General features: G+C 41.8%; 1 protein-coding gene across 4 annotated transcripts in view; it reads left to right on the top strand.

Moving 5' to 3' along the window:
• Positions 1-12,025, top strand: part of RIN2 (Ras and Rab interactor 2) — a 114,370-nt gene that overhangs the window by 54,868 nt on the left and 47,477 nt on the right. For 2 of the 4 annotated variants that reach the window (XM_054024004.1, XM_054024002.1), the window contains 2 exons: positions 7,629-7,694; positions 9,844-9,938. The exons of 1 other annotated variant lie outside the window; for it this stretch is intronic. In XM_054024004.1, coding sequence (XP_053879979.1) covers positions 7,629-7,694; positions 9,844-9,938 — 161 coding nt within the window. The remainder of the gene's footprint in view (positions 1-7,628; positions 7,695-9,843; positions 9,939-12,025) is intronic. One more of the 4 variants, XM_054024003.1, reaches the window with a different exon arrangement.

Raw genomic sequence — 12,025 nt, 5'->3', positions numbered from 1 at the left:
TAGAAATGTTTATCCTCCTTTTTCCATCTTAGCTATTTTAAAGGTCTGAGGGTATTCCCTTGGAAACATTCAGCGGTTGCCACTACAGTTGATCTTTGAAGTGCATTATGAGCAACTTGGAGGTTTCATAAATTCACAGTGAACTTTTAGTTACATTGCAGTACAGAAGCAGGTAATGCATCTGCCATGCAAAGATGGGCATCATTTTTCTTTCTAACCAATGTCCTGCAACATCCATCTAGACAAAAGGCACCTGTTTTGCAACACAGACTTTTTGCACCAGTCCAATGGATAGAAAGACCCACCTGTAAAAATCAATGGTATGGACAACTTTCCGAGGGCTATGTGAGATAGGGTACTAGATTATCCATTGTAGCTGCACTCCTCTAGACACAGGGCAGTAGTGTGTGGTGATGGGAGGGGGACTTCTGGGAGATGGTTATAGGTCTCTGATTGTGTGGTGCTTGGCCCCAAAGTCTGTTAGAATAGCTTAGAATAGCAGTTCTCCAACTATAGGTTGGTACCCCAAAGTGGGTCACAACCCCATTTTAATGGGGTCACCAGGGCTGGCTTAGATTTGCTGGGGCCCGACGCAGAAGCCTGAGCCCCACCTCTTAGGGCCGAAGCTAAAGCCTGAGGACTTCAGCCCTGGGCAGCGGTGCTCAGATTACAGGACCCCTGCCTGAGGCTGAAGCCCTTGGCTTCGGCTTTGGTCCCCCGACCCAGGGCAGTGGGGTTCAGGCTTTGGCTTTGGCCTTCCCCCACCCAAGGCGGCAGGGCTCAGGCAGGCTTAGGGCTTCGGTCCCCCCTCCCTGGGGTCGTGTAGTAATTTCATTGCACCGCGGTCCCCTTCTGACAACAAAAGTTTGAGAACCCCTGGCTTAGAGGCTGTTCTGACTTATACCACTGGTATAAGGTCCTAAAGATGGAAAGCAGAGTGGAAGAGCAATTTCATCAGTTCAGGAGCAGAGGAAACTGATGTGCATGAATAGCAGTGGTCTATTCCATTTGTGGACAGTGTATACTAATCAGTATACCATCTGTACTAGCCTTCAAAGTCTAGGCCTATGGGATGAATATTGTTGGCTGACATTAAGCATAATGGGTTGCAGTATAAAAGAAAACGGGTGCATGTGTGGTTTTGAGATGCTCGTATTTTGCAATTTCGTTCCTGGATTTTGAGAGTGTAAATAATTAGTACTTGGGTAATGTTTGGAATAGGTTTTGTTGGGCAATATCATGCCAGAGAAGAGTTCTGTGGTTGCTGATGTATACTATGATGGTATGCTAATATGTGACGTCATGTTCTCTGGGTCATGATAATGATTATTTGGGTTTATAATGGCTGTGTATTTCTTCAAATGAAAATGAATGGCTAAATGATGTTATTACAGAATTTGATCTTGAAAAGGGTTTTCCTTTTTTGGATTATTTCTGAGGAAGCATTGTGGATGTGAAACTGGTTGTTATATATGTAGAAATTACTGACTTAATTTAAACTTTGGATTTCAGATGATGACTTTCTATTTCCACCTAGGCATTTACTCTGTGTGGTGGTGTTTTATTTTTTTATTCTTTGTATATGTGCACCAATGGTCCCAGTTTCAGTAATTCCTGTAGTATTGGCTTTGATATCAGTATCTCATTGCCATGAATAATCCCTGTAAGATCTCTGCAGATCACTTCCATGGTCTTAAAGCTTATGATTGCTATGAGCTTGGTACAGAGCCTACAAACCGAAATGTAATTCCATCTGATCTTTTAAGAAAATTTCCTCAAAATATTAGTCTTTTGGGGCCTGATCCAAAACTCCTTGAAAGTCAGTGGTCTTTTTCCATTGAGTTAAATGAGATTTCAAACAGACCCTTTGTGAAGGCAGAACTGAATTTCAAGAATTCAATTATATTGGGCCTGATGAGGTAACGAGCACCTGCAACTGCATTGACCTCACTACATCATAACTGTTGTCATTATGTCAAGTATCAGGGGGTAACCGTGTTAGTCTGTATCTACAAAAACAATAAGGAGTCTGGTGGCACCTTAAAGACCCAGATAAATCTGTTAGTCTTTAAGGTGCCACCAGACTCCTTATTGTTTTTGTTGTCATTATATGTTCAGCGTTCTAGCTAGTAGTTTTGGGTAGAAGTGTGTTTGTTAAGAGCGCCATGTAAAGATCTGCACACAAGCTGCCCTTTTTGGTGTACAACTGTGAGGAACTGGGGGATCTGTCTGTACAGCAGTGGTCACCAACTGGTAGATTGCAATTGACTGGTTGATCCTGGAGCCCCTGACAGTTGATCGCGATCTCTGTCCGCTAACCGGGAGCTGCCCGAGGTAAGTGCCACCCACATCCCAACCCCCCGCCCCAGCCCTGAGCCCCCTCCTGGAGCTGCACCCCATACCCCCTCCTGTACCCCAACACTCTGCCCAAGCCTGGAGCCCCATCCTGCACCCAAACTCCCTCCCAGAGTCTGCACCCCACACCCCCTCCTCACCCCTACCCAAGGCTCAGCCCAGAGCCACCTCCCACACTCTAAACCCCCCAGCCCCAGCCCAGAGCCCACACCCCCTTCCCGCACCCACCTTCCTGTCCCAACCCCATGAAAGTGAGTGAGGGTGGGGGAGAGCGAACAATGGAGGAAGGGGGGATAGGAGAGGGGTGGGGCCTTGGGGAAGGGGCGGGGTAGATCCTGGGTGGCACTTAAATTCAAAGTGATCTTGTGCGTAAAAAGGTAGCAGACCACTGCTGTACAGTCTGTGCATTCTGTGTGAGATTATGAACTCTCTCTATATATACCAAAATGCAAACTCCATTTTGAATGTGCAGTCTTTTGCCTTGTCTCTTGGCTGTTTCAGCTTATCCATTCATATGGGTAGGTTCTATTCAGTTCACGTTAATGATTCTGGTCTTGAACCAGAATGTTAAGTGATTCAAATATCTCATCCCTTACCTTTTAAAATCAGTGTGCAAAGTGCATAGGGAAGTTCAGGCATGCATACTAATCATTAACATATTACCAAAATTTCCACATCCATCCCATCAACAAATATTTCTATTGATCCTAGAAAACCCAGGAACTATGCTACACATTCTTGAGCTCCATCTACTGGTACATTAGCTGTTAGCACCTCTTGTAACAATATCTGCCTGTAAACAGCAAAAAATGTAAACATTCTTATAACAATTTCCAGTTAGAATTCTGTCAACACTAGGGCAACTGTTTTTGCTTTGACTAATTGTTTGTTTGTTTGTTGCAAAAAATTGTTTGTGCTTTCTGTGAAAAATTCATTTTTCTTTTGTCAAAACAAAAACAAACAAAAAATTGAAAACAAAAATATTTTGGCCAAAAACTGAGATTTTGATTTGGATATGTTTCCCCAATGCCTTCTGGGAATTGCAATTCGGTTGGCTTATGTCCCCATTCTCTTCTGTGGTTTGTACATGTCAGCTGGGCTTCAGCTCCCAAGATGCATCCTGGTCAAAGGACTCCCATGGTGCACAGCCTTCCCTTAACAAATCGCTGCGTCCTGGGCTTGCACCAGCTGTCCTGCCACTGTGACAGGGAGTGACACTGCTCCCCACCTCCAGTGTGTACCTCCGCTGCAGGTACCCCATCCTTCTCCCCCAACTGTACCCCCTCAGTTCCTGCCCCTCCGGCAATGTCCTCTTTTTGGGAACCTGAAAGGTGGTAACCCTAGCATGGGGTCGCAACGCCACTCATGTTTAGCCTGCCCACCCCTCCATCGTGGATCTTGGGTGGATTGCCAAAAAAGAGAAAATGCAGTTTATGGGCCACCTTCATAAAAAGTTTGGGAACTACTCTGTTAATAAACTCCACACAGGCTCTCTCATGGCTAACACCAGTCTTGCCTGGAGCAGGTTTAATAACAAACAATTCAAAACAATCCTCAAAGTCCTAAAACGAAGTCCATCACCACAACAACATAAACATTCATACTCCACTCTGGGACATTCAGCCAGTCCTGAAGCTTTTTTGTTCCAGTCTGCTCTTCATCAAGCAACCACTCCCAGACCTTCCTTGCTGGAGCTGAGCCTTTTTCGTCTCTCCGTCTCTGGATAGCCCCCTTCTGCTGCTCTCCTGGACCCTCCTCTGGTTATTCAGGGTCTCCTGCAGGAACTTTCTGCTCTCTACAGCCTCTGCCACAACTTCCTTTAGCAACATCCTCACCTCCCTGGGTTGAGAGAAGTCAGCAGGTAGCCAGCCTTCCCCTTTTGCAGTCTCCCCCTTTATAATGCCCAGGTGCTTTTCCTTAAGACCAGTTGGGTAGCAGGTAATCCATCGCAGGTGCACTGGCCCCTGCTCCCTCTTAAAGGGGCCAGTCATCCAGTGACGACAGATTGCTTTCAATAGAAAAATAACACAGGGCTACTGTATCAATTGGTTGCTTTATTCCAATATTTAGTTAATTAAAAACCTAAATTTTTCAAAAATAAGTGAAGCTGCTGCAACAGTGGCAGTTTGATACCCCATGGAGTCCAGGGATCTTGCTAAAGAATTTAGGGCCAGCTTTCTGTGGACTAGCTAGGGCCTTTTCTCAGATGGACAAATGGTTCTCTAGCTAGATGAGATTTTGCTTGGGTCACGCTTAAGAGACCATGAGGAAACAATTGAATAGCAGAACTTTGGAGGGGCAACCCAGGTTGTCTTTAGATTCCTGTTCCTTCCTTAGAGTGAAGAGCGCTGTGATTTTAATGTTCTCCCCTGCTGTTCAGACGTTTCCTTTTGGCTAGTTTTTTTTCCCCTCTTCGATTTAGTTAGGCAAGGCTAAGAGGAAAGCAACCAAGTGCTCCTATTGTGGTGAGAGTGCACAATCAGGTCTGACCAGCTCCTCTGCATTTTATATGGCAAGCTTCTCAACTGTAATGCATGATCATGGCTGAGGTATCTAAAACACCCAGCCTTGCTGCCGCTTTAGCTACTGAGGAGAGCAGACCTCTACAATTGAAGAGTGGTCAAGGTTGGTAGACCTCTGGGATGCCAAAGTAGTACAGGTAATTAGAGAAATGACTCTTCCTTCCCCCCCACTCCTGATAGACTTCTCTGTACCAATTGCCTTTGTGGCAGCCAGAGGGCAGCTGGAGAATCCTTCCTCTGCTCCTGCTAAGTCCTAAGAAAGCACCTGAAATTAAAAGAGAGACCTATCGTGGAAGTCACTTGGGTTGCAAGTCAGTGCTTAAGAAATCTCTGTTCCCTTTGCCTCATTTGATAATGTCTTCTTAAAAACTGTGGCTCCCTCTTTTAATGTGCCAATTAAAAGTAGTCCACACAGTTATTCTGAATCTTTGCCTCATGTAAGATGCTTGCAGGGCAGGCCTTAGGGCTTATGGGACCTTGTGCAAAGAAGCGTGAGGTACTATTGTAGTTCCTCCCTCCTTGCGATCAGGCCCTCCATTCTCTATGGTGTTGTTGGAGGCACTCTGACAGGAGGATTGGGTAGGAGGAGAGGGGACTCTGTGTCACCACATACATAGCATAGGTCTCAGGATGCTCCTAAATACCCAAAATGCTGCTCTCTTGACTTCAGAGATGTCCCTGTCAGCTTAATACTTCATATTGCAAAGGTCATTTTTAGAGTTGGTATACTGAATTAACCAGAATAATCTTTTAATAATAATAATAATTAATTAATAATATATTTTAAAAATCTGCTTCTGTGTAGTGATTTTCATTGTAGGATCTCGTACTTTATAAAGGTAAATAGAATTACAGGTCACACAGTGCATCATTGGCAATCAAGAGTTTGAACCCAGGTTTTCTAACTCGTAATCTTCTATTCTAATAATTAGCTGACGATGTAGCAAGTCTCCTGGAAGTAAGTGGTTACTCATCCCTGTACTGACCTCAGCATTTCAGCCACTTGGCATGCTCAGGGTTTGAAAACTCTGTTTCCTCACAGTGAATAGGAAACCTCTGAGGCATGTACCATCACTTTCCGCAGAACCTAAGCGTTCTTCTTTTTTCCAAAACGAACACAAACCAACCCCCCCAAAAAACCAACAACAAAAAACCCCAAATAACCGTTTCTAGCCCTTATTGTGCAAAAAAACAAAAAAACCTGCCAATCCGAGGTTAATCCATTGCACTGCTGCCTTTCTGAATGTGCAGACAGATTGTTCCAGTGCCTCTGCTGCTGCTCATTGCTTTTTCAAACAGTAGGAAAATGGAAACAAGCCACAATCTTTCAGTTTTCAGTTCTCTGCAATGATAGTGAAACTGACAAAAATAGTTCAGTTGCACTCTGCTGCCTCTTTGGAAAGCTCTTAGCAGCAGCAGCAGCAGAGATGATCAGTTGAGGTATTTGCTGGGGAGAGAGACTCAAAAATGAAGGATGTAGGAAGGGTAGAGTAGTGGAAACACTGATATTCCAGCCAGAAAGCTGAGGGAGGAGGTAGAGTAGTGGACTCACACGTCTCTGTTGCAGCAGTCACGAGACAGAAGGGAGGTATAAAGTACTGGAACCTTGAGAAAGAATTCTCCTTCATTCTTCCAGAAGTCAGGCAGGTTGGGGAGGGAGAGAGAAGGTGCATGAGTTTTCCAATTTATCAGACACCTACTAGCTGGAAGCTGATATGAAAGATAGAGCCCTGGAACATTACCCTTTCCCTATATCTTGATGGGGTAGGGAAGGATGGTACAGTAGAACTTCAAAGTTACGAACATCTTGGGAATGGACGTGGTTAGTAACTCAGAAATGTTCGTAACTCTGAACAAACATTATGGTGGTTCTTTCCAAAATTTACAACTGAACATTGACTTAATACAGCTTTGAAACTTTACTATGCAAAAGGAAAAAATGCTGCTTTTAACCATCTTAATTTAAATCAGGGGTTCTCAACTTTGGGGTCGGGACCCCTCAGGGGGTCACTAGGTTATTACATGGAGGGTCGTGAACTGTCGGCCTCCAGCATTTATAATGGTGTGAAATATGTAAAGAAGTGTTTTTAATTTAAAAGGGGGGGTCGCACAGAGGCTTGCAATGTAAAAGGGGTCACCAGTACAAAAGTTTGAGAACCACTCATTTAAATGAAACAAGCACATAAACAGTTTCCTTACCATGTCAAATCTTATTTTTTAAACGTTCCCTTTATTTTTTTAGTAGTTTATGTTTAACACAGTACTGTACTGTATTTGCTTTTCCTTTCCTTTCCTTTCCTCTCTGCTGCTGCCTGATTGCATACTTTCCGTTCTAAATGAGGGGTGTGGTTGACTGGTCAGTTCGAAACTCTGGTGTTCATAGCTCTGAGGTTCTACTGTAATTCATTTGCTGAACAGTGGAAGTCTGAATCTCTTGTCTGTGTCTGCAGCTAGAAAAATTAGTTCTCGGGAAAAATTTCCCAGCCTTGTTGTTTGAGTGCACAGATGATGAGATAAGTTTGGGTGAGGGGAGAGGGAAGCACTCTGTGTGTATTTTGTGCATATCTGTATAAATATATGTGAGATTTTATTGTGGGAGAGAGATGTGGTGACAGAAAGAGAGACAGAATATATAATAGAGGAGGTAGCGTGCACAATTTAGGGAAAAGGAGAAGAGAGAAAGAAAAGTGGAAGCAAACCTTGAAGACAAACCTTGAAGACAATTCATAAATTCACTATGATTTATTACAGGAAAGAGAGGAAAAACTGGAGTGGAGTCAGGAACAGCAAGAAGGTTATAAAAGCCAGAGAAGTGCAGTAAGTCGTACTGGTTGTGTAGGACTTGGCATATATATTTCTTGACTAGTTTAGCTGATGAATAAATCTAGCCTGGGACTATGGTGATGTGAGTTCAATTCCCTGCTATGTCACAGACTTTTGTGTGACCATGGCCAAGTCACTTAATCTCTTTGTGGCTCAGTTCCCCACCTGTAAAATGGGGGATAATAGCACTTCCCTGCTTTGCAGAGATGCTGTGAAGATAAATGCATTAAAGATTATAATGTGCTCAGATACTGTGATAATGGGAGGCACATAAAATAGATAATACCTCAAAGGGATCACTCATCCTCGTGGCCTAGGTCTATCAATGACTAGCCTGCTTTTTTCCAACCAACAGGGTTGCCAATTATTTCTAGGCAGCGTCTCCCACCTAGCACTTCCCGGTAACTGGTTGATTGATAGGCTTGTCGTTCACTGTTTATAACCTCAGAAATACATGACCACATGCTAGAATTGGATTAGGTTTGGCCAACTACATCTTTCAGTTTAGATTTTCAACTATGGAAACAAGGACTCTTTATTTTAACCATATAAAGCAGGACTACCTGGGCTGGATTCATCCCTACGGTAAAACCGGGAATGAATTTGGCCCCATGTATTAAAAGCCAACTGAATACACAGCTCTGTTCTTGGCAGTAAAGATGCCATTTCCATTGGTGTGTAGTGCACAAGAGGTAGGTTGCCTCCTAGTGTAGGGCGAGAAAATGACTTCAGTACAATTTCACTGTCAGTGTGGCTACTTCTGATGCCTAGAGACTCGCCATGCTTTTTCCCAATTCACTGTAGTGAGTCAAAGGATGCAATATGCGCATTTTCCTTAGTCAACAGGAGGAAAATCTTTCTTTTGTAAATTCTCAAAACAATGGTACACTGGTACTTAAGATTACTTATTAGGATTGTGATCCTGAAAGGGAAAATGCCTATGAAAAGATAGAAGGATGTACTATATTTCCTGTAGTTTTATTATATAAACCCTGGAACCTATAACAGGACTGGAGAGCTCTAATCTAAATGTAGACTGAAACTTTGCCTTTGGATTGATCAAAATAATAATGTGCAATAAAAGAAGGCATGCCTGTCTGATGTTGGAGGAGAATCTCTTTGTGATTATGACACAATGGGGAAAAATGGTGTTTGGTAATAATAGTACAGCACTTTGAAAACACTGTTCTTGTAAGGCTACCAATATTACTAAGATCTTAAGATATTGCCTCTTGTGTGATGAAGAAGATAGCTTAGAGTTGGGTTGGAAAGGGTCTGGGTTTTGTTTTGTGGGGTTTTGTTTGTTTTTTAAAGCTTTGCTTACTTTTGGCTATTTTATTTTTTAAAAATCTGACTTCTCCTGTATTTATTCCATCTCACTTGCATCATGTACCAAGCACACTTTGATGCTATCCCTATGGAAAGTATAGGGGACTGAATGATTATGACTTGTAAACTTGATGGGAGAATCATTTTCTGCTGTTTCCTAGCAAAATATTTGCAAACATTGGATTCCTATAGGCCATAATTCCCATAATTGCTCAGTCACTGAGATTTCCCAGTAACCCTAAACTGAAGTCTCGTTCTGATCCCTCTGTTAAAGTACTGGACCACTTCATCATTTAACTAATAACCGGTCTGTTCAGATGCAGTCCAAGAGTTAGTGCAAAAAGTAATTACTCTTTTATTTGTGCAAATATATTTATTTTTGTACCAAAGAATGCTGAAAATATGGTTTTGTGTACCTGTGAAAGAACTTTTGAAGTTTGTGGGTTTTTTTTGATATTTTTATGGGCCTTTTTTTAAATTGTAGAACTGAATGTTACTGTAGTTAAACCATGTTGTTGTTTTTTTAATTAATACCTTACTATGTTTGTGCCTATTGAGACTACGGTATTAATATATCTAATTAAAATAATAAACTGATCCAATTTCCTGGGATGTTATATACTGCAGTTAAACTTCAATTGTCCTGCCTCCAAGAACAAGTACAGTCTGTCCCTTACCCTTATTTTTTCTATTGTAAGGGAAGTCCAAATAGAATGGGATAAAAGGTTTGTAATGTCCAGTGACTAAACTTGTCCATTCTGTTTCCACGCCTCTTCCGCTTGCTTGACGTCATACTATTTTTGTCCCTGTCTAGCTCATTGACACAATTGCCTCAGAAATTGGAGAACTGAAACAAGAGATGGTACAGACAGATCTCATGCTGGAAGATGGATCCACTGATTTGCAAAGGTGATTTAAAAGTATAATATACCGGTAATAGTTCCTGGCAACATAAAGCCTATTTTCACCGTGCCGCTTTATTCAGGAAGCTGACATTTCTGTCATATTCATTAGCTTTCCTCCTGTGAACACAAAACGTTGTCGGTGCTGTGTAGGTGCTGTTGTAGGTGCCTTAGTAATGAAGGCGTTTTCCTGTGAGCAGTGGGAGTGTCTGCCGAGTATGTTGTATGTGTATTTGTTTTAATTTCTTTTAGAAGCAGTTGAACTTTGTGCACTCCCAGTTCCTTATAACAAACAACAAAAACCTAGGAAACGGATACACTTTTAAACGGAAACTACTAACATTATTACTGCTGGTTGTGGAAATGAATCTAACTTTTACACTGTAAAGTGTTTTAGAAATATTCTTTGCTCCAGTCAACTTTGTGAAGATTCAATGGAACTTACATACAATAACACATGGTAGTTTTGCCATTACAGGTTAGTAATAGTAAAGTATCGACTGCTATAAAGTGACCCACGTTATTAAAGTATTTGTGAGATATGTGTGAAGTTAGTTTAATTGAGACAATCTTTAAATATATGGACAGTAGACTGATGAATTTTGGGAAGGCTAAGAAAGATGTTACAGTACAAATATAGTTCTGACTTTTTTTAAATGAAAGACAGAGTGCAGGTGTGGGTTATTATAACTAATAATTATAAATATTATAACGGGGGGAGGGATATATCTCAGTGGTTTGAGCATTGGCCTGCTAAACCCAGGGTTGGGAGTTCAATCCTTGAGGGGGCCACTTAGGGATCTGGGGCAAAATCAGTACTTGGTCCTGCTAGTGAAGGCAGGGGGCTGGACTCAATGACCTTTCAAGGTCCTTTCCAGTTCTAGGAGATAGGATATCTCCATTAATTAATTAATTAATTAATTAATTTAACTGTTAATCTAAATCTATTGCTTTCTGTTGTCAAGCTAGGGAAATAGATAGTGTATAGTAAATATTAGGGCCAGACCTCTTTGGTTTTATCTTTTTTAATGTCTTTTTTAGCAGTATTGATATCTAGAAATGTTTGACAATTCAGTCCATGATGTTATATTTTAGGGGATTTTTATTCCTCCTAAAAGGTGAAATATTAGTTGTGAAAGGAAAGTAACAGATCCAGACCTTTGAGTGTATTGGGTAAATACGCAGGTTTCTAACTAACTGATCTTTTTTAATATGCAACCTTGTTGTAGCTGTGTTGGCCCCAGGATATTAGAGAGACAGAGATTAGAGGTTATATCTTTTATTGGTCCAATAAAAGATATTACCTCACCCACCTGGTCTTTTATAAGGCAGTGAAATGACCTCTTATTGCAGTACCTATTCATATCTCTGTAGCTAGTGCTTAGTTGCTGTTTTCATTGCAGATGCTCATTCAGGCATCTATAACTTGATACTTGAATTTGAATCCAGAGAAAATGTAATATACAAATTGTGAGCCAATAGAGGTCTGTGTGTTTGGTTTCCTTTTAAAAATGATTTAAATCATCTTAATCGCTTTTCAGATACCCAGGATTTTAGAAATGTAGCGGCTGCAAGTACCTGTAGTTGTGTTCTAAAACCAGCTCCAAATAAATGTTCAAATTGTGACGTTTCCACTTCCATTCATTTCAGCAGTTGTGTGGCACAAAGAAGTCTTAAAGAGATGTAATCAGCATCTTGGGGAGTGTAGCTAGTGTTGCCCCACCTTCTGTGAGTTGGCTCCCTTCATTAACAGGCATGAGGGGGAAGGGCATACAGGGGTAGCAGTAAGGAGTGCCACAAAGCCCATTGCTCTCCATGCTTTCTGAGCCATCCTGCTTTGTGCCTACAGGACAGCTCAGGGGTCTTCTGTTTGACTCCTGCTATTCTGTCCGTCCATGTCTCCCCCCCAGCCCCCGCTATTGTTCTGATAAGGCCAGAATTTGGCCCTGCCTTTTTCAAATGGAGTCTCATGTAGGTTTTTTTTTTTTTTTTTTTTTTAACTGATTAGACATAAGGCTGCCAGTCTCACTTAAATGTGTTTTACATTTGTCAGGGCCAATTAATAATGTATTTAAATACTTTTCAGGGTGTGGT

Source organism: Malaclemys terrapin, chromosome 3 (genome assembly GCF_027887155.1).
Source record: "Malaclemys terrapin pileata isolate rMalTer1 chromosome 3, rMalTer1.hap1, whole genome shotgun sequence".
In the NCBI taxonomy this organism is placed as follows: Eukaryota; Metazoa; Chordata; order Testudines; family Emydidae; genus Malaclemys; species Malaclemys terrapin.
This window is presented reverse-complemented; position numbering and strand designations above follow the sequence as displayed.